The sequence below is a fragment of the Lipophrys pholis genome (assembly GCF_963383615.2).
Source record: "Lipophrys pholis genome assembly, chromosome: 2".
NCBI classification, from domain to species: Eukaryota; Metazoa; Chordata; class Actinopteri; order Blenniiformes; family Blenniidae; genus Lipophrys; species Lipophrys pholis.
The window spans coordinates 29096125-29120887 of NC_137636.1; the positions used below are offsets into that span (position 1 = coordinate 29096125).

A 24763-nucleotide genomic window follows, 5' to 3' on the forward strand; every position below is an offset into this window, starting at 1 on the left:
AACGAAAAAACTAAACTGAATAATAAAAAGAGTAGGTCAAGACAAGCAAACGATGCCTGAATCACAACCGAGTCACACAGGGACTGTTGAACTTGTCTGAAGACAACTTCCTAATTTAATATAAAAGTCTGTGAGAGATAAATGTGTGTGACTGCCACTTGAGCCCTCTGTCAGCAAAACCCACACAACCCGGTGGAAATTTGACATTAAACGTGTTTTCTTTAAAGTATTCCTGAAAACAGCCGACATCCCTGATTGTGTTCAGCTGGTTCTGAATCCTCGTGTGCCAGGAGCTCTGTACAAGTCGGACGGGGGAGAATTAATGATTGAACTTCTAATTCAAAAATATTTTAATTTGGGGGAAAGCTGAAGTGTAGAGACGACGGAAAATGTGTACTCTAATACAAGTACTGTTAGAGTTCTTTCATTTTTGTTCAAATAAGAAAAAATACAAAGCACACGGTTCATAAAATGTTCAGAATATTAGTCATGTTTCTACTGCTGTTGTATCATTTGCATTAATTATATTTAATTAACCTTTTTAAAAAGACATATCGCATGTATCATTCAAAAGTATGATGAATCTTTCACAATTGCAGTTTGCTTTGCAAACACACACTTTCATTCTGATCGATTGATAAATTCGTCCACAACAAAATAGAAAGACTTTCTTTTTTTTTATCGTTCATTCAACTTGCAGGAAGTCAGATTCTAAATGTAGTTTGAAAGTATTCCCGTGGAACAGTGATTAAAAAAATGCAGTATACATAAGTTAGGTTACATGGCTAAAATATGTATTCTTTAAAGTGCCAAGAAATACTAATGTTAGTATTTGTAATTTGTTGCTTCCACGTCTGATAATTAGTGTGGTGTTAGTTAAGTTTTCCTAATCTCCCATCAGTGGCGACACTACAGTATGTATACAACTATCATATGATTGCACTGTGTTTGTATTAAACCTCTGAAAACCAACCATGTTATTCAAAAGCAGTCTTTTTTTAATTGAGTGAGGTGTTGAGGTGACCCAACACTCTCTCTACTGGTCAGGTTTGATGCGGTTGCCATAGAGTGTAGAGCCCCCCCCCCCCCCCCCACCCTCAGTGTGGCTGGTGTCAGTGACTGGCTGCGAGCCTCGATGTGGCTCTGCCTCCCTCCCTCTGCTCTCTGACTCCGTCAGCAGCTGCGAACGCTCCTCCACTCTTCCCGCGTCCTCCTGCTCCACAGAGCGCCGCTGCCACTGACCCTGGATTCATCCGGCGTTTGCGAACTGACACAGGATGGCAGCCAGTCTTTGCCTCGTCTTTCCCACCTGTTGGCTCCTTCTGGATCTACTAGCAGGTGAGTCCTGGTCTGGTTTCAGGACAAGGTATTTCACTTCTCATGTATTTGTTTGGACCAATGTATGTAGTCAAGTGAAAGTGACTTCATGGAGGTTTGGATGTATCAGATATTGACCTATGAGTGTTGTAAGACGTGAACTATGGACAAAAAACTAATAACTTTAATGCAAAACAATCCGAACCAATGTCACTAATTCCTGCACTAAAAAAACAAGGTGTGTGTGACCATGTAAAGCCTGCAGCAGTCAGACTTTCTGCTCTCTGATTCAGGAGGCGCATGTTCAGAGGCAGAGCACAAGCTCTTCTCCGTGATATTCTCCAGCTACAACCAGTACATCCGACCGGTGGAAAATGTGTCCGACCCCGTCATCGTGCAGTTCGAGGTGTCCATGTCACAGCTGGTCAAAGTGGTAAGTCCCAGAAGGGAAAAAAGGTTTCCTCTCTGTTCCTGTGCTGATTGTGATTTATGAGGCAGCTACATCACCACAGTCTCACACACACACACACACACACACACACACACACACACACACACACACACACACACACACACACACACACACACACACACACACACACACACACACACACACACACACACACACACACATCACTCTGCTCAATGAGCACGACTCAAGGGGAAAACGAACAATGACATGAAGACACTGCAGGATGTAAAACAAACCGCCAGAAAACTGAGGTGCATGTTGATTTGTAAACAACGTGTTATGGAAGGGGAGGGTTGGTGAGCCATGTGGGACACCCCTGGTCATAACAGACTCTTAATCCCTGAGGAGGGGGCTGGATGAAATGAGGTGGAGCTGTTTGTCCGGCCAAGACAAGATGGGAAATGTCACCAGTGTGAGGAGCGGTCAGCTCGGACAGGCTCCATCACTCACATACCACCACTTTACATGAGCAGCTTGGATTAAATGGAAGGTTTCACTGGAGTTTGTTAACTGCAGACTCTCTCTCTCTCTCTCTCTCTCTCTCTCTCTCTCTCTCTCTCTCTCTCTCTCTCTCTCTCTCTCTCTCTCTCTCTCAAATATATGTATTGCATTGTGGCTGCCTGTGTTGAGTGTTGTATTTGACCAAAATATAATGTTCCTGTTAGGAAAGCAGCTTTTAGACTCACTCAAATTGATTTACACTAAAAGGGACGGTGACACATTTTGTGTAATCCACTTAAATTTTCTTCCAAGTCCAACAATTGCTTTTGAAAATAGAAATCCAAGTAAATTCCCAAAGATTAATTCATTTTCAATCCGAACACACACAAGTGCAATACGTTCTTGCCTCTTACTCTTAAAACAAGTGAGCAAAATGTCAAACAATCGTTTTATGATAAGAATGTCAAGGAAAGTCGCAGCATCAATACATCTGCGGTTGGACTGCGTGTAGTTGTTGACTACAAGGTTTCTTGGATGCAGTTTCAGTGGGAATTACAGGATGTGACACTTTGCGGCCTATCTCAATCTGTTTTGCTTTTGGCTGTTCACAAGCAGTGTGTAATTTCCCCTCAAAGGACTTAAATAATATTGAAGACCTGTCTCGATCTCGAGAAGACAAAGAGAAAAGAATATCTTGTTATAACCACCTTAACTCACTTAATGTAGCAGGCCAGAGAGCGCCCGGCGCTGATGGATGTCTGTTATTCTGTGCGCACACCTGGTGCTCCAAACCCAGATGCAATTGCTATTGCCTGGCGAACACCAATTACAACACGCCTGTATGAACTCATTTACACCGTCAATAGCTCATCAGCCAGGCTGCCTGAGTCATCAGGCCACAATCAGAGGATGAGGCGAAGGCTCACTGGGTAGCGGCTGCTTTGTTTTGGTGGTGCACGTTTTGCTATTCATGGAAATTTATTTTTCAGAATGGATTTATTGATCATTTTGTAGGAGTTAGCTCAGAACGCCAACACTGAGACAATATTTGTTCCGTGTGATACGATGTCAGGACGGACATCCAACGCAAAGGATGTGCGACTCAAATCAAACGTGACGCGCTGCGCATTATTGAAATGCTTTCAGTCCCGACTGAATCCAGTAAACAGTCAGAAAAAGAGGTTGAAATCTCTGTTCAGGCTCTGTCCAGCTCCCCATGATTACTTCATGGGTTAAGACTCTAGTCCAGCTTCAATGGCATACTGTCAGAGCGTGGTTATTAGCGCTGTAGTCAAATAGCCAGGAGGTTGTAGGTAAAGTCTGGAAGGAGTTCACGTGCAATGTGTTTTTTTCAGACACTCTGGTTTCCTTTCACAATCCAAAAACCATAAGACTAAGAAATAAATAAAAAGGAAGGTAAAACAATGAATCAGCTTCAGATCTCATTGTAATTGAATACATGGAGTTACTATGTTCATATAATGCCTGCATCATAATGCCTAATCATATGTAAACAAAAACATTTTATAAAATGAAAAGGTTTAGTAATTTTGTGTGGGGGTGTGAATTAAAGACCAAAACCCACAGAGTCTCACGATGCTACTATAAAAGAATTAGCTTCAAAATGATGTTGTATACGTCACATTATCCAATGATGCCCCAAAGCAGTAGTTGTATTATGCAGCACCTGGCGAGGTAAAAAGTATTTCAACAGTTATGTTGGTATTTTCTGTACTCTGTTGAGCTAATCACCTTCACCAACGAACGTTGGGGCAGAAGGTTATGTTTTTGTCTGTGTTTGTTTGTTTGTTTGTTTATTTATTTATTTATTTATTTATTTATTTATTTATTTATTTATTTATTTCATTGGTAGGGATGTATGTATTTTACCAATTTTTTGGGCAAAAACCATTAACCCAACTTGCATGAAATCTTCAGGGATTATTTATCATCATCCAACGACCAATCATTCAGATTTTGGGATGTTACAGGCTAACCGTTTCTGAAAAAAAAAGTTCAGCGACTGTTGCCATGGAGACGCTCCCTGTACTGTTATTGATGTTGCTGCCTGACAGGCTAGTTACCATCGAGATGAGCGAACAGCTAACATGTTAGCAATGCTAACTTGGTTCTGCAAACAAATGTGGCGTTGGCGAAGAGATTCGCTCTACCGAGTGTAGTTCTACTGAAACATGTAAAGCTTCAGATCAACATACTGTTTGAACAACGACCCCTCTCTCACAGGTCAAAGGTGACTTTATTGGTGCCCGTAGGTAGATGTTTGTGCAGCAGGTGAGGCCATCTGGCAGTACATACAGATACATTAAAAACGGAGGACAGTAAAAAGCAGTAGGGACACAGACGTAGACGGGCACTCACAGGCTCACTGACAGGTTCAAGAGTAAATAAATAAATTCTATTCAACAATGAAGCTCCTGATCTGCTCCCCCCCCCCCCCCCCCCCCCCCCCCCCACACAGGCTGTGCAGATCACACAGATGCACCTCAGCCTTGAGGTGTACGATCACCTTTGACAGGTTTTAAACCTGAAACGCACACATTTATATGTTCTTCCGTGCTTCTAGCTCCTTATTGTCACTTCTGCTCTGTTTTCAGGATGAAATCAATCAGATCATGGAGACCAATCTTTGGCTGAGACATGTAAGTTTATGGTCCATGACTGTGCAAATAGACCTTGAGCAAGGGCAATAAGTATGGATCCAGGCTCTGTCTCAGATGATTCTCATGACGAGGCTGACAGGTTGAATTATTCATGCAAGGGAGCTTTTTATACACATTGATCCCTGTGATTCTTATCTTTAAATTATTTTAGATAAACTGAATTCACTTTTTCAACAATTTTTTTTCTCTCAAACAATTTGACTTCTAATTCCAATCAAAAAGTTCAAACCTTCAAAATGAAGAGTGGAAAACAAGTGAAACTCATGTGCATTTCATTAAAAAAAAGAAAGAAAAAAAAAGGCTGCAACAAAAATAAAGCTAGTGTCCATACATGTTGCGTGCCTGTATGTTTTTCTTTTCTCCCACATGGTGCCTCGGCTTCATGTGGCTCCACGATGCATAACGTAGTGAACTACTTCAAATGAGGCAGAGCAGGTCTCCAGATCCCAAGAGCTGAGCAAATATCCATTTAGGTAGGAGCCATGTTGGTTCACTGTGTGATTTTGAAACAATAGACAGAGAACACACCTTTGTTCCCTGTAAATTATAGCCTACTGAGGTGTTTTTTTTTTTTTTTTTTACAGCGCCACGCTTCCAGTTTATTATGCAATATCCTACACATTTATTTATTTAACTTCTCTTAGCCTCAATGTGAGATGATGACTTGTGATTGGTTTCGATTGACTCTTCACAAGTGATTGCATTTAAAACTTGGCAGACTGGATAATCACTAAATGAAAACAAGAGCTCTCTGTGCAAAACAAAATTAAGTGACATAGACACACAATATACTTGATTGTTTTCAGGATTCTTCCTGCTGTGCCATTTATCAACTGCACATTTCAACCCTGTTCCTCGCTATAAACACACTGGACTCTGGTTAATGTGTCATCATCAAGCTCTGCATAACGTTGATATTGGCCCATTTGTTGTAAAGAGCATCGTTAGAAGACGTTTCAGGAGCCAGTAATGTTCTGTGAGATGATCCGCGTCAGTTTTGAATCCAGCGAAAAACAGAGAATCACCACAGTGGCGACAGTCTTGGGAAGGATTCTACTAAGACGTGGCCTCGTCAGCTTCACGGTTACTTTTTTATTGCAAATCTAAACTAAGCCTGCCAACTTCTGACTTCTGTTAGGAATATTTATCACCATGGATCACAGTCAACGGAGTGTTTAAAGAATGCTGCTTCATCAAGGACAAAAGTTGTTGCAAAAAAGTGCATGTTCCAACTATTATGGGCTATTTTGGAGGGGCTAAATGTTTCCTCTAAGTGCAACATCGCAAATGTGACAAGAACAAATTGAAAGCTTTAAAACAGGCTGTGATGTGAAACAATGACGGTGATGATTAGAAGGATTTTTTCCCCCACTAAATTAGGAATGATTGTCACATATAAAAGCTTCCATGGGCTGAATTGAATCATGTGTCGAGGACAGTTGGGAACTTTAGAGTTGAGCTAAAAACTGCAGATGAGCTTGAGAATAAGTCAGTTTGGAGTCCACTATGTGTCTCAAGCTCACTGTTTAAGAGTTGGCTACCCTGCCGAAACCTGCAAACGTGACCTGTTTACAGTTAACATTTACATTCACTGCAGCCACTGTCAACTGACTTTTTTTTTTTTTTTTAACTGAATGTTGAAGAAATTAATCTTTAAGTGCGTCTTTTGCAATCCTAATGATTACCTTTGTATAGTTGATGGCTTTGAATCAGCATTTATCCATCATCTTCGAACAAAATGTGCATCAATTATAGTTTTATTGAACATTGCAAACACCATTAAAGGTTCATGATACTATTTCACATAAAAACCTTCACGTCTCAAATAGACTAATCGTCTTTGCTGGTGTTTTGTCTGATATTCATAAACTAAAATACATTTTTGTTCTTTTTCCCAATTGCAAATGTTAATTTGTTATTTACTTCTTAGATCTGGAATGATTACAAACTGAAATGGAACCCAAAGGATTTTGGAGGCGTGGAGTTTATCCGAGTTCCCTCCAGCAGGATATGGAAACCTGATATTGTGCTGTACAACAAGTGAGCAGAACAACCAACTGTAAAACCTGCTGTTGCATCTCAATTAATTGTTTTACCATCTGTCATTTTAACATAAATACCATTTCTTTGTATGATTCTTTTAGCCGTCTTTAAAGGGGTCATATTATGCAAACTTCCCGTTCTCATGGTTTTCCAACAGTAACATGCATCTTCATACCTTGAATGACGCCCCAGAAGTGAAGGAAATCTGTCCTCTCTCTCCCTGGCTTGTATCAGTTTTTAAAAGTGTGTCACTCCAACCAGCCAATCAGAACTCAAACCCTATATAGTGTCATCAGGGGTTTAGCCAATCACAATCAAGGTCGGCCTTCCCTTTGACTTCTCCCACAATTAGGCAGCTCTGCTCTGGCACATGGCACCTCGAGAGGAAGTTCTTCCTCCTCTTCCCAAGATGGGCATGTGTGGGCGGAGCCAGTCCAGCTCACACAGACACAGCAGATTCTGAATGCAGCTCCTATGATCCAATATTCAAATGGCGGAAAATCAAGGAGAAGCAATAAACTTTGAATAAGATGTTTTTGGACCAACAAGACCCACGTTGAAAAGCTGGATAACAGGACTCATTTAACTTTCACTCTGCCCTCCTGTCCACTCTCTGTCCCTCCTTTTTCCTCCACAGTGCCGTTGGAGACTTTCAAGTCGACGACAAAACAAAGGCTCTACTTCGCTACAATGGAGATGTTACCTGGATCCCTCCAGCCATATTCAAGAGCTCCTGCAAGATCGACGTCACGTACTTCCCCTTTGACTACCAAAACTGCACGATGAAGTTTGGTTCCTGGACATACGACAAGGCCAAGATTGACCTGGTACTGATTGGCTCGACCATCAACCTCAAGGACTTCTGGGAGACCGGCGAGTGGATAATCATCGACGCGCCCGGGTACAAGCACGACATCAAGTACAACTGCTGCGAGGAGATCTACACAGATATCACCTACTCTTTGTACATCCGCCGTCTGCCTCTGTTTTACACTATCAACATGATCATCCCCTGCCTCCTCATCTCTTTCCTCACCGTGCTTGTCTTCTACTTGCCCTCTGACTGCGGCGAGAAAGTCACACTGTGTATTTCTGTGCTACTGTCGTTGACTGTTTTCCTCCTTGTGATAACGGAGACCATCCCTTCCACCTCGCTCGTCATCCCCTTGATTGGCGAGTACCTCCTCTTCACCATGATTTTCGTCACCCTCTCCATCGTCATCACTGTCTTCGTGCTGAACGTCCACTACCGCACGCCGAAGACACACACCATGCCCTGCTGGGTGCGGAGTGTGTTCCTTGGACTGCTCCCCAGGGTGATGTTCATGACCCGGCCGGAGAGGGACCCGGAGAAGGTGACCACGGACGACAGCGTTCCGACGATCCATCCCAGGTGCGCCATCCATCCGTCGGCCACGCTGCAGAAGCCGTACCGCCCTCAGGCCCTGGCCTCCAGCGTGGTGTCCACCCTCACCAGCCGCCAGCGGCTGTTTAACAACACAGAGCTCTCCAATCTGAACAACTTAAGTGGGGACGCCAACAAATGTGCCGGCTCAGGGTTCCTGTGCTGCGACGGCCGCTGCAACTGCTGCTGGCAAAACAGAGCCACCAAATTGCCCGCAGACTCGGGGGGAGGCGGCGGAGGTCTGGGCAGCCTGGGGGCCTTGACAGGAAGCAACTCTGCTGCCGGGGCTGGAGGGGGGAGTCAGTGCTCCAGCTCTGAGTCTCTAGATGGAGGAGTGATGTCCATTTTGCCCCTTTCCCCTGAGGTCAGAGAAGCCATTGAGAGTGTTAAATATATTGCGGAGAACATGAGACTGCAGAACGAAGCGAAAGAGGTGAGTAGTAGACATCGTATTAGATTTATCAGGATGTATTAGGACGGTTGGATCTCATTTAAGAATATGTTGTTTGGCTGTGATCCCCAGGTGCAGGATGACTGGAAGTATGTTGCCATGGTCATCGACCGTATCTTCCTGTGGGTTTTTGTTCTGGTGTGTATCCTGGGAACAGCTGGCCTCTTCCTCCAGCCTCTACTGCTCGGGGAGGATATTTAATTCACTTTGAGAAAAAGGAAAAGAAAAACAATACTGCAGTCTGTCCAACAGCTTTTGTAAAGTACAAGAATCTGTTCATGGTTTAGAGATGGAAATATAAAATGCATCCACAGTCAGGGAGAAACGAAGATGTTATTGCAAACGTGATTCAGTGATTTTTTTTTTTTTTTAATAACAATACATTAAAAATAAACTCAGAGAATGTGAATTTCATGGACATTTTCAACAGTACTTTATTTCATAAAGTTGACAGTACTAAAATCATGTTGACACTCACTGACACCAAACATGAAAGCAGATTCTTGACACAAAGTGGGGTAGGAAAATGAAAATCGAGAATATTGTCAAGCAAAGCTTGAGAAATGAAAGGAATGAACGGAGGCTGGACTCAGAGCTTGAAGATCTACCACGCACTGACGTTTCATAAGGTAACTCTTACAAACGGAAGCTGTTTTGTTTTTATTCATTTTACACCCAGAAAACTGTGGACACAGGCTGATGTTAATGTTACTGACAGAATAACGTCATTCATGTTGTGATCGGAGTTACTACATGACTGATGAGGCATTCTTTATTAAACTTAAAGAGAACAGCTTCCATCCAGCTCAAGGAGCCGTTCAGATCATCAGCTCCACAACTGCACGACAAAAATAACAAGAAACAAGCTAATTTATTCTTTAAAAGACTGTTTATAATTAGAATTAGTGATTAAAAGTTACCCAACCCCTGACTGTTAAATACTGAGGATAAGACTGGCATACAATGAAAATATAAAGGTTTATTTTTTCTCTTCAAGAAATATGGAACACAAAAATACAAACTTTCTCACGTGAAACAAAGAAATAAAAGCACTTATTGACTTTTCCAATGAGAAAAACATGATTTTAAGATTTTCACACATTTTCAGATCTTAGTTTCTCTCACTTTGACAAGAGTCCAAACAAATGACCGTCACACGGCGAATTAAAATGTCTAAGTGTATCTCAAATCTTTTAACAGTCTTGAACTTTATTGGCCATTATTACATTATTAAATGCTTCTTCTTCTTTTTTCTTTTTTTTGAAAGACAAATATCTATACTTTTATTTGAGTAGGATTACACACCACAGTGCTGATTTAGTCTCAGAGCGTCTTCATGTAATCTCACATGAACTCCATCATGTTGAATCAAGGCTTTTTACACACCATCTGTGGCAGGACTCAGTTTTCCCACATAATACTGGGCTGGATGTCTGAGTTCATTCTAACACTGCTGAATAAATGTGCAGCTGACGCCACATGAATACGTGACCCTCCCATCTACATCCGAGTACCTTCGCACTACTTGATGCACCATGTTTCTTTACACCAGATTCTTCAGGAAGCCTCTGCAGAGCTTGATGATGACATTTTAGTAGGATCTGCTGAAACAGGAACACGTGAAAAACAATGTAAGTTAGATGTAGACAGGATTAGTATTAACAAACAGGAATCAATACAACAGAGATTGTAGAGGTTTTAGGTTAGGACTAAATGGTGTAGTTTATAGTGTGTCTGCAGAAAGCAATTAAAGTGTTTGTCTTTACTTCCCATGCAGAGTGACGTTCAGGGGCAACCTCACAGTGGTACACACTGTGTTTAAAGAGTGACACTGTGTGGTGGTGTGGTGTTATGGCAAAAAAACCCAAAACGTGGTTATCTTGAGTTATTTCATTCTTACTTTTATTTAATGAAATACTGATATTTTATGATAGTTGTTTTTTTGTTGTTGTTGCGTTAGATAACTCCAACTCTGATTAAATTGTGAAATGTGACATTTATACATGAAAACATTTGACAATTAAAGAGAGGAAGAAGCCCCATGTACAGTTAAAAACGGGTTTGCATGTTTGTTTGTTTTTTAATTTAAAGAATTCGATCAAATCAATTGATAACATGTTCCAAGCCGAGCTAGGTTGAATAATAATAATAATAATAATAATAATAATAATAATAATAATAATAATAATAATAATAATAATAATAATAATAATAATAATAATAATAATAATAATAATATCAAATAACTGCCCTGAAATCATCTAAAACATGTTATTGCGACAGCCAGCAGTGGTGGAGGCGGCTCTAAGGCTTAAACTCTTGTCAAATACATCTCTAAAAGTTATAAACTCAAATATAAATCTAGACCCAAAGTGGAAAAATACTTGATACGCCATGGCCCATCACTGCTCCCTATTGCAGAACACTGCACAGCACTGCTCAACTTTAACAAACTGGCTTTTGCCAAAAAGTCAAAAACTATTCAACATAGAAATGTCATCAGCAACTACAAACTACACAGGAGGTAGTTTGTCACGGTTTCTGCCAATTCTGTCTTTAAACCCCGTGTGGGTTTAGATGAGCACAGTCTTATATAATTATCACACTGAAGACATCAATGTGATGTCCTGCAGATGTGTCACGTACATTGAGTGTGAACAGGAACCTTTATCTGACCCGATTCACATCTGGAACAAAGAAAGGCTTTTTATGCTTTCAGTAAGAAAGGACACAGTGGATTTGTGAAATTCATTCAGAAACCAGATCAAAATATCACCTTCATGATACCCACAGTTGGCTGGAATAGGGTTAGGGTTACGGTTGTTTATACCCCCCCACAACTATATTTATGCTCTCTGAAGCGGGTGTAGCCGTGTTGGTAAGCGTTTTCATCCCTGAGAAACTAATCTCCTAATTATGAATTATGAGATTGTGATCTTATAATTACAAGATCTTATCTTGTAATTATAAAATAAGGCGTGTGTTTTTTTCTATTTTATCCAATCAGTGCATGCATTTCCGTACTACTCTTTCTTTCTTTTTCTTTATTGCCACATTGCAGCCACTTTTCTTCCAGCAGACATATCAATAACTGTATTATCTAGTGTCCAAGAGGGAAGTCGTGTTGTAAATTAGATTTAGTTTTTTGGAAAACTTAGAGTGGGAAATGTCTTTTTTGTAAATCCCTGGCTACAAGTCTTAACCTGGGTTATGTTGGCGAAATACCTGATAATTCAATTTAAAACAGTCATGTTTAATTGGCATCAAGACTGATTAATACCTGCAGAGTCAGCTGCCGTGAATATGAGAGCAGGTAACAACCAAAGATGTTTTACAGCTAATTGTACATTTCTGGCGACTGCAGAGAAACACAGAACAAAACTAGGTGTCACAGCAACAGAAAGGTAGGTCAGCTATGAGCACGGTATATAATGTATGAAGGGAAAAATCTAAATGAAGGCAAGAGCTACTTTTCCAAGTAGCTCGTAACTTTTTATTTTATGCAACTTGCACAGTAAAAGGAGTACAGTGCCGTTTGATGAGGAAAAAACAGCCACTGTCACTCGTCTGTATAGATTCCATGTAACTTGTTCTGACCACCTGTCTACACTTTCAGCTGTTTCACCTGGCTTCCATATGAAGGACAGTTTGCTCCACTTGACATTGACGGGAGCCATACAGCCTCATATGGACTCACACGTTTAAATAATTATTTAATAATGGATTTAATTCTGGCACTTTTATTCCTCCATTTCCTGGTGTACAAAAGAGACTCTTGCATTGATCTTGAAATTATGAATGAAATAAATCAAAGCACAAGTAAATGTTTTGTAAAATGAGCAAGGGTAGTTCTCTGTTTGGCTGTATTTCAAGTCTGATGAACCAATGATAATAAAAGAAGCTTTGATTTCAATATTTAAAAGAAAGAAACAATGAAGACGTTTTGCTCAGAAGACACTGACTTGTCATTTTTTATTTGGACGATTTTTTTTGTTTTGTTTCTGGCATTTGTTGAGACATACCAATCTATAAAACACACAAGGCAGAAGAAGGTTCACTGCGATAATAGCCAGAAAGAACAGAGCGACATCTACAGAGTAGTAGGAGAACCAGGGCATCCTGTAGGACTGAGCTTTCAGGTGAGCTGCACCTTTGTGCCTCATGACAAACTCTATCCAGAAGAGGGCGCTATCCATCGGTGCTATTGGCTGATCCCTGTGCAGCCTGGAGAGTCTCTGCATGTTGGTCCTGTAGGAGGGCTCAGTCAGGACTTCCTCAATGGCCTTCAGGAAGTTGTCATCTTTGTCAATTTTTGCTAATGAGAGAGTCTTAGCAGCCCCTCTGTCTTCCAGACGCAGCAGGTTGTCATACTGGTCAAAGAACAGAGGGATACCCACAACCGGGACCCCGTGATAAATCGCTTCTTGGAGTCCATTTGTTCCTCCATGAGCCACAAACAGTTTGATCTTAGGATGTCCCAAAAGGTCATTCTGTGGCATCCAGTCCACCAGTAAAGTGTTGTTACCCAGAGTGTCTGGTTTCTCACCTTTATACCTCCAGATGACTTTCTGAGGCAGTTTGGCAAAAGTTGCAGCAATATAATTTGCCAGATCAGCAGGAAGTTCACTCACTAAAGTCCCCAGAGACATGATGATGAATCCATGATCTGCAGAACTCTGCACAAAGCCCTCCAAGTGTTGAGGCAGAGGTTTGGCAGGTTTACACTGGAAGCCGCCCATGTACACAACATTAGGCATGGTGGGACGAGGATAATCAAACACAAAGTCCACTCTCATCAGCCAAATGTCTGCTCCCTGCAATAACTCACTATATCTCACTCCTGGGCCAAAGAAGCGATCACAGACGGCCTGGTACTGTGGACGGATTAGCAATGTGTCCTGAGCTTCCCACATCATGTAGAAAAGAAAGTTTTTGAGTCTCTCTTTGAAATTCATTCTATCTGTCAGCCCTGATCCAACCATTGGGATATAAGATAATGGCGACGGTGCGATGGCGAGGTGCCCCTCCCCACCGGTGACCCATCGCACATTATAGACGAGAGGTAGTTTAAGAGCGTGAGCCAGCATTACTCCCAAGCCCCAAGCTGGGTCAGTAAGCAGCAGGTCATACTGACGTGCCTTCAGACCACTCATCAAGGCGTCGTCCTCCAGCATGGCCGCAGTCATTTCACAAGTCATTCGGTGGATTTCAAACAGAGCACTGAACATCTCTACCTGCAAACTTACAAAGTTAAAGACCGGGGTCTCTCCTCTTTCAATGCCAATGATTTCCTTCAGTATCGGGTTGATGAAGTCATTGTTAAAGGCCTCGGCGACGGGGACGGTGATGGCGTTGTAGTGTGGAGAGTCGTCCTTGATGTACCAGCTCTTGCTGTTTCGCACCACGTCCACGTCGTGTCCCTGAGAGTGGAGAGCTTTGATCATGACATTCATGTTCACCCAGTGGCTTCCCTCAAACGGGACGATTAAAATCTTCCCTCCGTGAGTCACTTTCCATGACAAGAACACTGAAAATATCACGACGAGCAGTGCTGTTACGTTTCTGCTGAGCGACATCATTTACCTGAGGGAAAGAAACAAAATAAAAGAGACACATTAGAAAAGCTCGTATTTCTTTTCTTTCAGAATACACAGGAACGGTAAGTTGTACGTAACATACCCGCTCTTCATGCCGTAGCTTTGGGTCTGTAAGCACTTCTTCCAGTGCCAGTGTGAAATATCCTGAGTAGCAGTAACTGCAAGTTTGAAGAAAGCTGTTGTAAGTAGATTAGAAGTAAGCTTTTCTTCATTCCTCTCCTCGGGTCTGGAGAACAATGCAGCATCTTTGTTGAAGTTCTTCAGCCTTAGTGAGAATTCCGTTCAGCTTTTTTTCCCCCCTAGTTCTTTATGTAGCATGCAGCAATATTTTCATCCTTTATAGGTTTTATTTTACATGATTGCATGCGTTTTCATAGCTTTCTTCTTCTTTTTTTTCTTTTATACCTGGTCAGTGATTGGAAATCACAAATATGAAAATATCTCATTGTCACTGATCTGTTTAAAACATTGATGCATATAAAAGCTGAAAAGATTATTCAGAATATAGAGCCATGTGTAGCTCACTCATTACAGTGGACATAGTATAAGTTTAATGTAAATTCACGTATAAGAGTAGTGGCATGTCGCCGATAATTAAATAAAAGTAGGGAAATAAAGTCCACCGTCTGTCAGAAAGCAGTGATGCTGTTGCTCCCTTATGTCCTACTCCTTCACAGCCTTTAAACTGAACTTGTTTTTCCTTGTACAGTCTCTCTCTCTCTCAGCATGGCCCAACACCCTGCACAGTCCACTGAACCACAGGTCTGAACACCTGATCGTAAACGGATCACAGCCACCAGTGAACTGAAGAGACAAGAGGAATTTCTACAGAAACAATGTAGAAAGACACACATTGGTGTTGATAGTAGAGCATGAACTTTAAAATATTAAAGAGCCAAAACCAAATATTGCCACGTGAACCTAACCCTTCCACAATCAGCCCCCATATTGTTCCTTATCATAGCCTTCTTTTTTTGGACAACAACCATTGAAACTTTATCAGGAATTAGATGAAGAACCCTGACAAAATAAAGAAAATTTGTATAATTTCACGCCCCAACTAATTCAAACAAGCATTATCATTATTCATTTTCATTCTAGAAAAGGCATCAGAACAGTTTACATTGCTTTGCATGGTTGTATTTCAGGCAGCGCAACATGGCTTTAACATTACATTTAGAAAGGGGTGGTAATGTCTTTCTAATTAGTATTTACAATCTTAACTTTCTCCATGTCCGTGGCTCTACTGTGGCTCTACTGTGGTTATACAGATTATCTGAGTTAATGGAAATTAGCAGTTGAATTGTAACCTCATCCTGACATGCTGCAATGTTAATATGTGGCCATGCGAGGGCAGTGCACGCTCACTTAAAGTCTGAAAGCACAGTCTCTCTTGAACACAGTATTTCTGTCATGGAAGATCCTGTATGTTTTCAATGCTTTCCATTTCCAGACACGCCTCAATTTAACGTCATCATGAAGCTTTGCAGCAACCCTGATTGTGATCCACGTATGCCTTATTTATCCATATCTTACAATCAGAAGTTTTGAAGCAGAGACATGTCATAGACAAAACAAGACTTCACTTTCAACCTGTAACACCTTTGTACATATACCTGTGCTCACGGATTGTCTTGCAATCCTCCCACATAATTCATGTTTCGTCCCCGAGGCTGAATGACCAAGTCCTGACAAGAAAGGCTTCTCACGCTCCCAGTTTAATGGAAAGGCTGTTGGAAAAGTACAATCTGTGACGCTGACTTGATAATCTCTGTGCCGAATGTGCCGACCTCTCAGAAAGCAGGGAGACACATTGGTCTTTCACTAAAAGGAACATGTAATTGCACATTTGACGCTCTTGCAATGGGCTTACACTTTTTCCAGAAACTATCATATTGTTTGGATGAAACTAATGCTTGCCAGGGTTTCTACACAGAAAGCATTCTTCAAAGTGTTTTTCAATAATCCCGGCCAAAAGTTAATGAAATCTGAAAAATTTTACAATAATTTAGGAAACTGTACTTTTGCTCAATAGGGTAAAATTGAATTTAAAAAAAGTTAAACGAGGCTTACAAATAACAATATATTTCACTTTGTCTGTAATAAATATCAAATTTAGGGACTTTCCACATATTGAATGAATTGGTGAGGTGAAAGAATGTTTCCACGATTCTGTTTTTTGAGATGTACACACATGCCGTGGTAACGACAAAAAACTATAATGAAGTATTCATTCTTGCCATTTTGTTGCTGTGCTTCACCACAGCCAATGAGAAATCAGAGCTTTTTCACACATAACAAGGACACAAGGCCAAAATATCGTTTGATATATTTATTAATTTGTTAAATAAGAACAAAATTCATTTCAATTTCTTTAAAATCAACTTCAACCTTTACAGTACATGAGCCGATCATGGGAAAAGTATATCTTACGTTATCTTAATCTTTGAAGAATAATTAAAATCCTTCCTATTAATTGTATGTGCTTTGTGATAATCATATACTTTTATACTCTGTTACTCTCTCTCACAAAATATCATTTGAGACTCTTTCTGTACCTGCAACAGTTCATTCAAAAGGGTCTTCCAGCATGAGCAGCAGCTTTCTTTCTTTTATGGAAGAATATTTTCAATCCAGAACACACTCATACATTTCTCAGTATTTAGTACACATGCTGTCTTCTTTGAGTAAACATTACTTTCCCACATAAGTCCAGTTGCACAAAACACTGAAAGCCTGTATGGATTAAATTGCAAACAAGCCCTCGAAAGCTTGATGTCCCCTTCAGCTGTAGGTCACAGGGTAGTTGTAGCTCTCCAAATCCCATATCCAAATGACATACTGATCAAATGTCATGATCGTTCTCTGCCCGGGCTTTCAATAGGTGGAGTCCAGATTCCTAGAGCATACTCCCAGCAGCATGGTCAGGGACGATAATGCTGGCCCATTTGTAAATAACGGGGATGAAGAGGAGAGCAGAGCCCAGGATTGACACCAGTAGAAAGGCCCACAAAAACATTCGGTCCAGAACCTGGGCTACAAACTTCCAGTCTTGTACCACCTGCAGACAAACAAGAAACATATTTGTGAAAGAGAAACATCTGTGCTCCAGAGTTACTCGGTCTGGTTCATTAGATTTCATGAAGTTTATGATCTTTGTTGATTGATCCGTCTTTACGTTTAAAATCATAAACTAGTATGTTAGAAACTCACCTCTCTGACCTCGTTTTCTTTCACCACGTGCATCGTGATGTAGCGAATAGACTCCAGAGCTGCTTGCAGGTTGTTTCGATTGTAGAGCAGAGGCGTGACCTCAGGCGATGAGCCCTTCATCCGGCCCACGCCGGTGGCTCCTCCTGCCCTGCTCACGCCGGCGGCGGCGTAGCGGTCCACGTGGCTGCGCATGCACAGCAGCTTAGGAAGTCGATGTAGGAATATCTTCCTCACCCAGGGCGCCATGTCATGATGCGTTGAAGAGGAGCGATGGTGGATGTTGATGGCAAAGACAGTGATGATGATGGAGAGCGTGACGAAGATCATGGTGAAGACCAGATATTCCCCGATCAGGGGGATCGCCTTCGAAGAGGAGGGGATGATCTCCTCGATGACCAGGAGGAAGACGGTGAGCGACACCAGCACTGAGGTACAGAGAGAGATCTTCTCGCCGCCGTTTGAGGGCAGGTAGAAGACGAGGATGGTGAGGAAGGAAAGGCCGATGCAGGGGATGATAAGAAAGAGGGTATAGAAAAGGGGCAACCTGCGGATAATAAAGAAGTAGGTGATGGTGGGATAGGAGGAGCTGCCGTCAGTCCTCAACCCACGACTGCCTGTGGCCTTCACAATCTCCCACTCGCCATTGTCGAAATAGTCCTGTTTATCCACGTGGAAGTCCTCAAGAATTACGTCCACCTGTTAAAAGTGGAGTTACCTCGCGTCAGTTTCCGGTCATGGCGAGCACTACAACACGCTGTGCATGGACTCACCTGGGACCCGTCGTAGGTCCACGAGCCAAACTTCATTGAACAGTTCTGGAGGTCGAAAGGGAAGAAGGTGACGTCGATGGTGCAGGCTGATTTGTAATTGGCAGGAGGCGTCCATATTATGGTCCCGTTGTACCTAACAACAGCCTTGGTGACGGTTCCTTCAAAACGTCCGTCTGAGCTGTTGAACAAAATATGTCAAACATCCAGTTGATTGTTCAGGGTCATTGGGTCATTTTCTCTGATATACGAAATAATTATGCGTACTTATCGTAAAGTACAACATCAGGAAGCCAGATCCGGTCAGACGGGACTCGGATCGTTGTGATACCCAGGTAGTCATCAGGATTCCATCGGAGTTTCATATCAACCCACTCCTGTATAAAAGAAACAACGGCCAATTTGAAATATAAACATAGCTGATCTTGAACCCTTTTTTTTTTTTTTTTGCAGTTTTAAAGAACCTATTTGAGGATTATCCACAGGTATATATGTTGTTCGGAATTGTATAAAGCTTTGGACTTTCATGGACAGCTGGTTAACTTAACCATAACAACAGACTGGAAACATGTAAAATAAAACAAGTATTTTAGTCTGTTGTCAATATCTTGGTACAATGTCACGAAAAACGTCATTTAAAAAAATAGGCAGACAACAGTTGGAGATAATGTCCACTGCCTGTGTTGCTCTGTACCGTGTTGCTCTGTACCGTGGCTCTCTGAGGTTTGTCACAGGCTGCCATCACACCATTACATCTTAATATGGTCCTCCCCGACCATGTACAGACTCACGACACTGGTATAATTTTATTTATAAATCTATCTTTTGTTTTCTCCCCTCTTACCTTCTTGGACATATTTTACTTAAGACCAGCACACCGAACTTGGCAAACCGACTTTCATATTCTCAGCCCCTGCAGTCTGGAATAACTTGCAGGCTGATCTCCAGCTACAAGAACTGATCCCCACGAGGAGTTTTAACAACATGCTGGTAGTGAGGGAGGGTCTATTGGAGAGTGTAACTGCTTTTATTCCTCGTCAACTTATGATGTTTAGGCCTTCCGAAAGTATTCTATTCTATTCTATTCTATTCTCCAGGTAAACATAATAATTATCTTTGAGACTTTGATAGAGCCTAGATGACAATAGCTACTGGATGACAGTAGCTTTTTATGAAATGAGGCTGGTGTGTATACACACGTACTTATAGTAAATGTTAACTGAATTCACATTACTAGTAACAAAGATATGGACCGCTCCGACTCAGTTATTGGAATGATCTATATAGTCGGTTTAGTTCGGGGGCTTTAGTCCAGTCGCACAAAAAATCTATGGCAAACCTGACCTTTGCATTACGGCTGGCAAAGATAGATTGACGTCGGAACACACAGTGAAAGGCAGTTTGCCATATATTGGTGCCAAGATATAACTTGTCTCTTGGATCTCAGTTATCAGTCTATAAAAGCACAGTATTACAGTATATATGGGGTTTGGATACAGTCGTTGTTGAAGTTCATTTTAAAGAAATAATGAGATTAGCAACATCATCTGGATTGGATCGGGCCTGCTATACAGGACAGGTTAACTGTAATGGGAAGCCCAGGATAGTGGAACCATTTCTTAAAAAACAAAATGTTGAAGGTTAGGATACAATTACAAAATCTGACATCCCGTCCACTCTGCCAGTAAGATCTACGATGAATAGGCAACACTGATGAGGCCGCTGACCTTCCATTTTCCTCTTTGCATGATATGATCCATCACTGAAAAAGCCTGCCACTGACCTGAGTGGCACAGCCTGGTCTGTGGAGATAATTCATAAGATGCATGACAGACGCGACACCCAAGCCCATGAATAAGGCTGACAGGAGCAGGAACAGAGAGGAGGTGGTTCGGTGAGCCAGGTGCGTGGGCACTGGGCCGAAATAGATGAGAGCTGTCAGTGAAATGCCACCGGACCGGATTAGAAAGGGATGTGAAGGGGCAGACTCATCGTCTCGACTTCCGTGATCACAAAGTGACACTGACACGAGTTCACCTGCACATTTGCTGATGGAGAAATATGACAGTACATCGATTTGTCATTTCAGAAGGGTGGTGGTACTTGCCTGTTTCATCCAAACATTCGTTGTCATGAGCTGGTTTTTTTCATCCTAGAATGAAAGAGCGGCATCTTGAAAATTCAAACTTCTATTAAATCTAGTAAACGCACGCACGCACGCACGCACGCACACACACACACTAATCATGTCCATTTCTCTCACCACATCAACTAGCTGCGAGATGGCCAGTCCAAACTTCACGCTGATGGTCTGGTTGAGGTATTCCACCGGACGAACCCATTTCTGATAATGTCCAAAGAGATATTTGAAAAGTTTGTCTTCTGCTTTCGCAAAGGCAGAGAGCTTTGGGACTCCTGGGAAATGTGAAAACACAAGATTTACACGAGAGAATCTCTTTAGGAATGAGAACGATAAGCATTGAGTGCAGCATACATCGACTGGCTGTGTAGACCCGGAACACCATTGTTAATAATTACCCTGCTCTATTTCTGGCTCTGCTGTTAACCCGCCCTGCATTCAACTCGTTGACCTACAGTTTTCATGTCTCCAGTTTCTACATATGACCTCTGTGCCAAAGCAAAAGATGTAATTAAATGAAAGCTAAGACCCAAGTAAAAAGTGAATATACGATGACATTGAGAAAGCGTTGACTGTAGGATATATGGTAGCCTAAATTGCAAAATCTGTTAATTGGGACACTGGCTTGCTATTTGTTAACAAGAGAGTAACTTCAAGTAAACATTCATTATTTACCTGGTGGGATTTTGTTTGTATGGCTGCAGGAGTCAACATAATTCTGTGGTTTTATTTTCACTGCGTTTGCCTTGAAATAATGGTGCATCTTGTAAATTCACAGCAGTTTTCTTGTTGTGTTTGTAGTATTGTGCCACTTTAAATATAACTATTGCCACATTCGGCTATTTGTTTTAATATCTACTTGCTGCATATTTACCCCTCCTTTTTTCTGCAGGAATTCTTTTCTTATTCACCTGTCTTACAGAGTGACTATGTTTAAGTGATTGTAAAAGAAGCTTTTCATAAAGCTTGGCATATTTATTGAAAATGTAAATTTGATTGGAAGTTGGAATGACAAGTAACAAAAGTGCAACAAAAACATGATATGGATTTGTGCTGTTTTTAAATGTGCATTTTTAATTTGGGTATTATTTTACTTTTGTTTGCACGGATACTTTTACATGCATTTTCTCTGTTTAGTAAGCGTGTACTGCTGCTGACGACACTGTGAATATCTCCACTGTGAGATAAGTAAAGGCACATCTAATCTAATCCAATATGAATATTTTGCAATGAATGTATAAAATAAGTTTTGCCTAATGACTGACAGAAGGAGAATTACATACAAGGAAGTGACGGGAGCAACAATCATGGACGACTGGCAACTGTGGGATCATTCAAACGGCTTTCCTTAAGCAGGGTGTCGCCACAGTGCAGAAAATATTGATCACACTTTTGAATTGCACCTGATTCCATTCTTCCAGCTCTTTAAATCATTCACCGCTGCCGTAATGAATTCAATTTATGGGTGAACGAGGTGGCTGAAAATGCACCACAAGATCGACCTCTGTGTGTGTGTGTGTATGTGTGTGCGTGTGCGTGAGTGCATGGGGATCGATAAAAACAAGGCCTCAACACCCTCAATCAATGACTGTGTGATCAGCAAATTCATCATCTCTGCGCCTTCTCCCACACTGTGCTCAGCAAGCTGCAGGATCTGCTGGTTTTTTCACATTCATCTTTGTTTTCAAAAGTGAAATGCAGCAACACAACGTGAGGCGTGTGGTCTGAGGCCACGAGGGAGCCACATTTAAAACCAGGATCTGCAGGGATGACATTTACACCTAATCCTGAGTTAAATTAATATTTAATGTTGATGCATTCACTCTGACTGTTTGCCAGGTGCAGTGGGGAAACAGCACAAAACCAAAGCAGTGATATAAGCACATGATGATGTGAATGTGACACGTTAACATAAAGGCTGTTCGATAAACAGCTGTCGTAAACTGTGAGTAAAGAGCAGTGACAAACATATATATATGCAAATGATGGCCACATGGTAAGAAGAACAACAACAACACAAATTACAAACATGCATAGATATGCATAACACATTGCAATGTACAAACAAGCACCCAATTACAGTGCATCATCGCAACGTCAGACACTCTTATTCTCTCTCTCTCTCCTGGAAGTTATTCTTAGTGATCTATTAATTTGTCTCCTGCTGTTCCTCACGTGAGTCCAGACACTCTGCTGCTGTATCTGCCTGGGCCCGTTCAGCACGTGACTAATCTGCCTTTTAATCACAAGCAAACGTCCCATTCTTGTAATATCAGAATCATTGTGATGACATGGTTCCAACTTGTATTTATATTCACGCACTGGTTGAATGCACATATTCCAACTCCCACATGGACAGCTCTTCTATCACACAATCATTCAGAACAGAGTAATTTTATTACACAACACTTCCTAATGGCGTGTTGTGTGGATGTGTGGTATGAGTGAGTTCATATACCCTACAGCTGTGGGGTGGGAATACAAAATACGTGAACTGTGGTTGTGTATCTGTGTATATATGCAAATATGTTTTGTTTAAAATGCTAAGAGGTTATTATCATCAATGATATTGTGACAGGGGAGGTATAGAGTGTGAATCTTACGGGTCCGAGCTCAGAACCTTGTGGAACTCCATGAGCATGTCTCTATGAATTAATCATTATTGACAAACAAATCACAAACTATCTGGCAAATTTTTCCACAAATCTGCTTTTAACACTGTCATGACGCACTATCCTGTCTGACCGGAATGATGTGAATGCTCTTGAGCCACAGCCTTGTGAATATTTTCAACCTGCCTCATCGATACAACATGACGTGAACTTCAGCATTAATCTGCTATTAATGATATTTACACATCCAATCAGAAATTTTATACAAATCAAATAAGACTCCAGACGAATGGGTGTTAATCCTGTGCATAAGACAACAATGACATTCAGCTTATTATTGTCTTTAAGGAGACGAGGCTGACACTCACTGACTTATGGTTATAAAAAGAACACTTTGATTAGTAACTGGACCGTTTTACTTGAAGCGCAATTATGTATATTAGCTATCGGCGCCGTAGGACATCCAGCTGCAGTCCTGTTAGTCCCTGAGCAACCCTAAAATTTAATGTGACCATGGAAGCTCTTGTGTAGTGGTTTGCACTCTAACCTCACAGCAATAAGATGCAAACTCTCGATTCACTCTCCAGGACCCACCTGGGAATCATCCCATCTTTCTTTGCTGCTCCATATGCGCTCAAGTTCAACAGCCACATGCTGTCATTTTCAATCTATTGTATTCCTACGGGCTAATTTCACAAAGTCGTTCAAACACTCACGCAGCGAGTGGCACAGGTGGCACCAGCACAACAATGGCAGCAGCAGTAGCAATGCAAGCGAGGTGGCTGCCCCTCCTGCTCTCAGCATCATATCAGAGGAGACACCGAATCCAAACAGCTGGTCCCCTGGGCATCCCAGAGCTGGGAAATAAAGACAGAGGGTATTTAAATGAGGAGCTTCTCTGTACACGATCCCACCAGTGAGCTGTCAGGGTAAGAGGTTTAGCCATGGGTTAGAGGTTCGAATCCCGAGGTAATCGCCCCACGATTCCCTTTGGTGAAAAGCTGCAAAATGCGAAGCTTGTAGTTAGAGATTTCATTAGAGAGGCTGCGTTAAGTAGCACAGCATCACCTACACTGAAAACAAACTGGATCAATCACACACCTTGGATTGCCAGCGAGACAGCTGCAACATCCTCCACAAGCCGAGGACACACTCCACTATCACCTCGATAACACAACCCTTTCCAGAGGATTGATTGCATCACATGTATGAGCATTGAAATGCCGTGCGCAAACCTGCTACGAATCTCTCCCCTCAACACAGCATCCGGCGTGGCGGTGGATGTGGAGACGGTGGGAGCCTTGACAACGGCGACAGAGGTGCTCCTGCGTCCTCCTCCATTCCATGCAGCTTCTCTCTCGCGCTCTCTCTCTCTCTCGCCTCACACGGACGCCGCTTCCCTCTCTGCTGCCTCCGATTGTGCACAAGCAGCGCATCCTCATGTCCTCCTCCTCCTCCTCCTCCTCCTCCTCCTCCTCCTCCTCCTCCTGCTCCTCCTCCTCCTCCTGCTTGTTCACACAGAGAGAGTCCACCCTAGCCCCCATCACCACTGCCACCCCCACAATCTGTCCCTCCCCTTACCCGAGCATTTTTGTGGTCACTAATAACAGACAGCAATAGTCAC

General features: G+C 41.9%; 3 protein-coding genes across 3 annotated transcripts; 1 reads left to right on the forward strand and 2 right to left on the reverse strand.

Annotated features, from left to right (window-relative positions):
- Positions 1 to 1277: 1277 nt before the first annotated feature.
- Positions 1278 to 9011, forward strand: chrna3 (cholinergic receptor, nicotinic, alpha 3; the record flags this gene model as incomplete). Its single annotated transcript, XM_080458082.1, has 6 exons — positions 1278 to 1338; positions 1611 to 1750; positions 4846 to 4890; positions 6842 to 6951; positions 7592 to 8792; positions 8883 to 9011. 6 exons carry the CDS (start codon positions 1278 to 1280, stop codon positions 9009 to 9011), a joined length of 1686 nt encoding a protein of 561 aa, XP_080314208.1.
- A 3744-nt stretch (positions 9012 to 12755) lies between these two features.
- Positions 12756 to 14563, reverse strand: LOC308106879 (UDP-glucuronosyltransferase 2C1-like). Its single transcript, XM_080458891.1, has 2 exons — positions 14490 to 14563; positions 12756 to 14393 (listed from the first exon to the last, which is right to left on the reverse strand). Exon 2 carries the CDS (start codon positions 14387 to 14389, stop codon positions 12776 to 12778), a length of 1614 nt encoding a protein of 537 aa, XP_080315017.1. The 5' UTR covers positions 14390 to 14393; positions 14490 to 14563; the 3' UTR covers positions 12756 to 12775.
- Positions 14564 to 16725: 2162 nt separating this feature from the next.
- On the reverse strand, positions 16726 to 24560 carry chrna5 (cholinergic receptor, nicotinic, alpha 5). The gene is made up of 8 exons (XM_080458276.1): positions 24375 to 24560; positions 23856 to 23996; positions 20651 to 20802; positions 20495 to 20539; positions 18655 to 18764; positions 18391 to 18568; positions 17621 to 18316; positions 16726 to 17468 (listed from the first exon to the last, which is right to left on the reverse strand). Exons 2-8 carry the CDS (start codon positions 23944 to 23946, stop codon positions 17307 to 17309), a joined length of 1434 nt encoding a protein of 477 aa, XP_080314402.1. The 5' UTR covers positions 23947 to 23996; positions 24375 to 24560; the 3' UTR covers positions 16726 to 17306.
- Positions 24561 to 24763: the final 203 nt, after the last annotated feature.

Excerpts from the sequence above, each read along its gene's own strand:
- LOC308106879 (XM_080458891.1), bottom strand. The coding sequence starts at position 14,389 with ATGATGTCGCTCAGCAGAAACGTAACAGCACTGCTCGTCGTGATATTT.
- chrna5 (XM_080458276.1), bottom strand. The coding sequence starts at position 23,946 with ATGATGCTGAGAGCAGGAGGGGCAGCCACCTCGCTTGCATTGCTACTG. Across the intron at positions 20,803-23,855 it reads CCACCTGTGCCACTCGCTGC|GAGTCCCAAAGCTCTCTGCC; the intron begins GTGAGTGTTTGA and ends CACATTTCCCAG. Across the intron at positions 20,540-20,650 it reads TCTCGCAGCTAGTTGATGTG|GATGAAAAAAACCAGCTCAT; the intron begins GTGAGAGAAATG and ends CTTTCATTCTAG.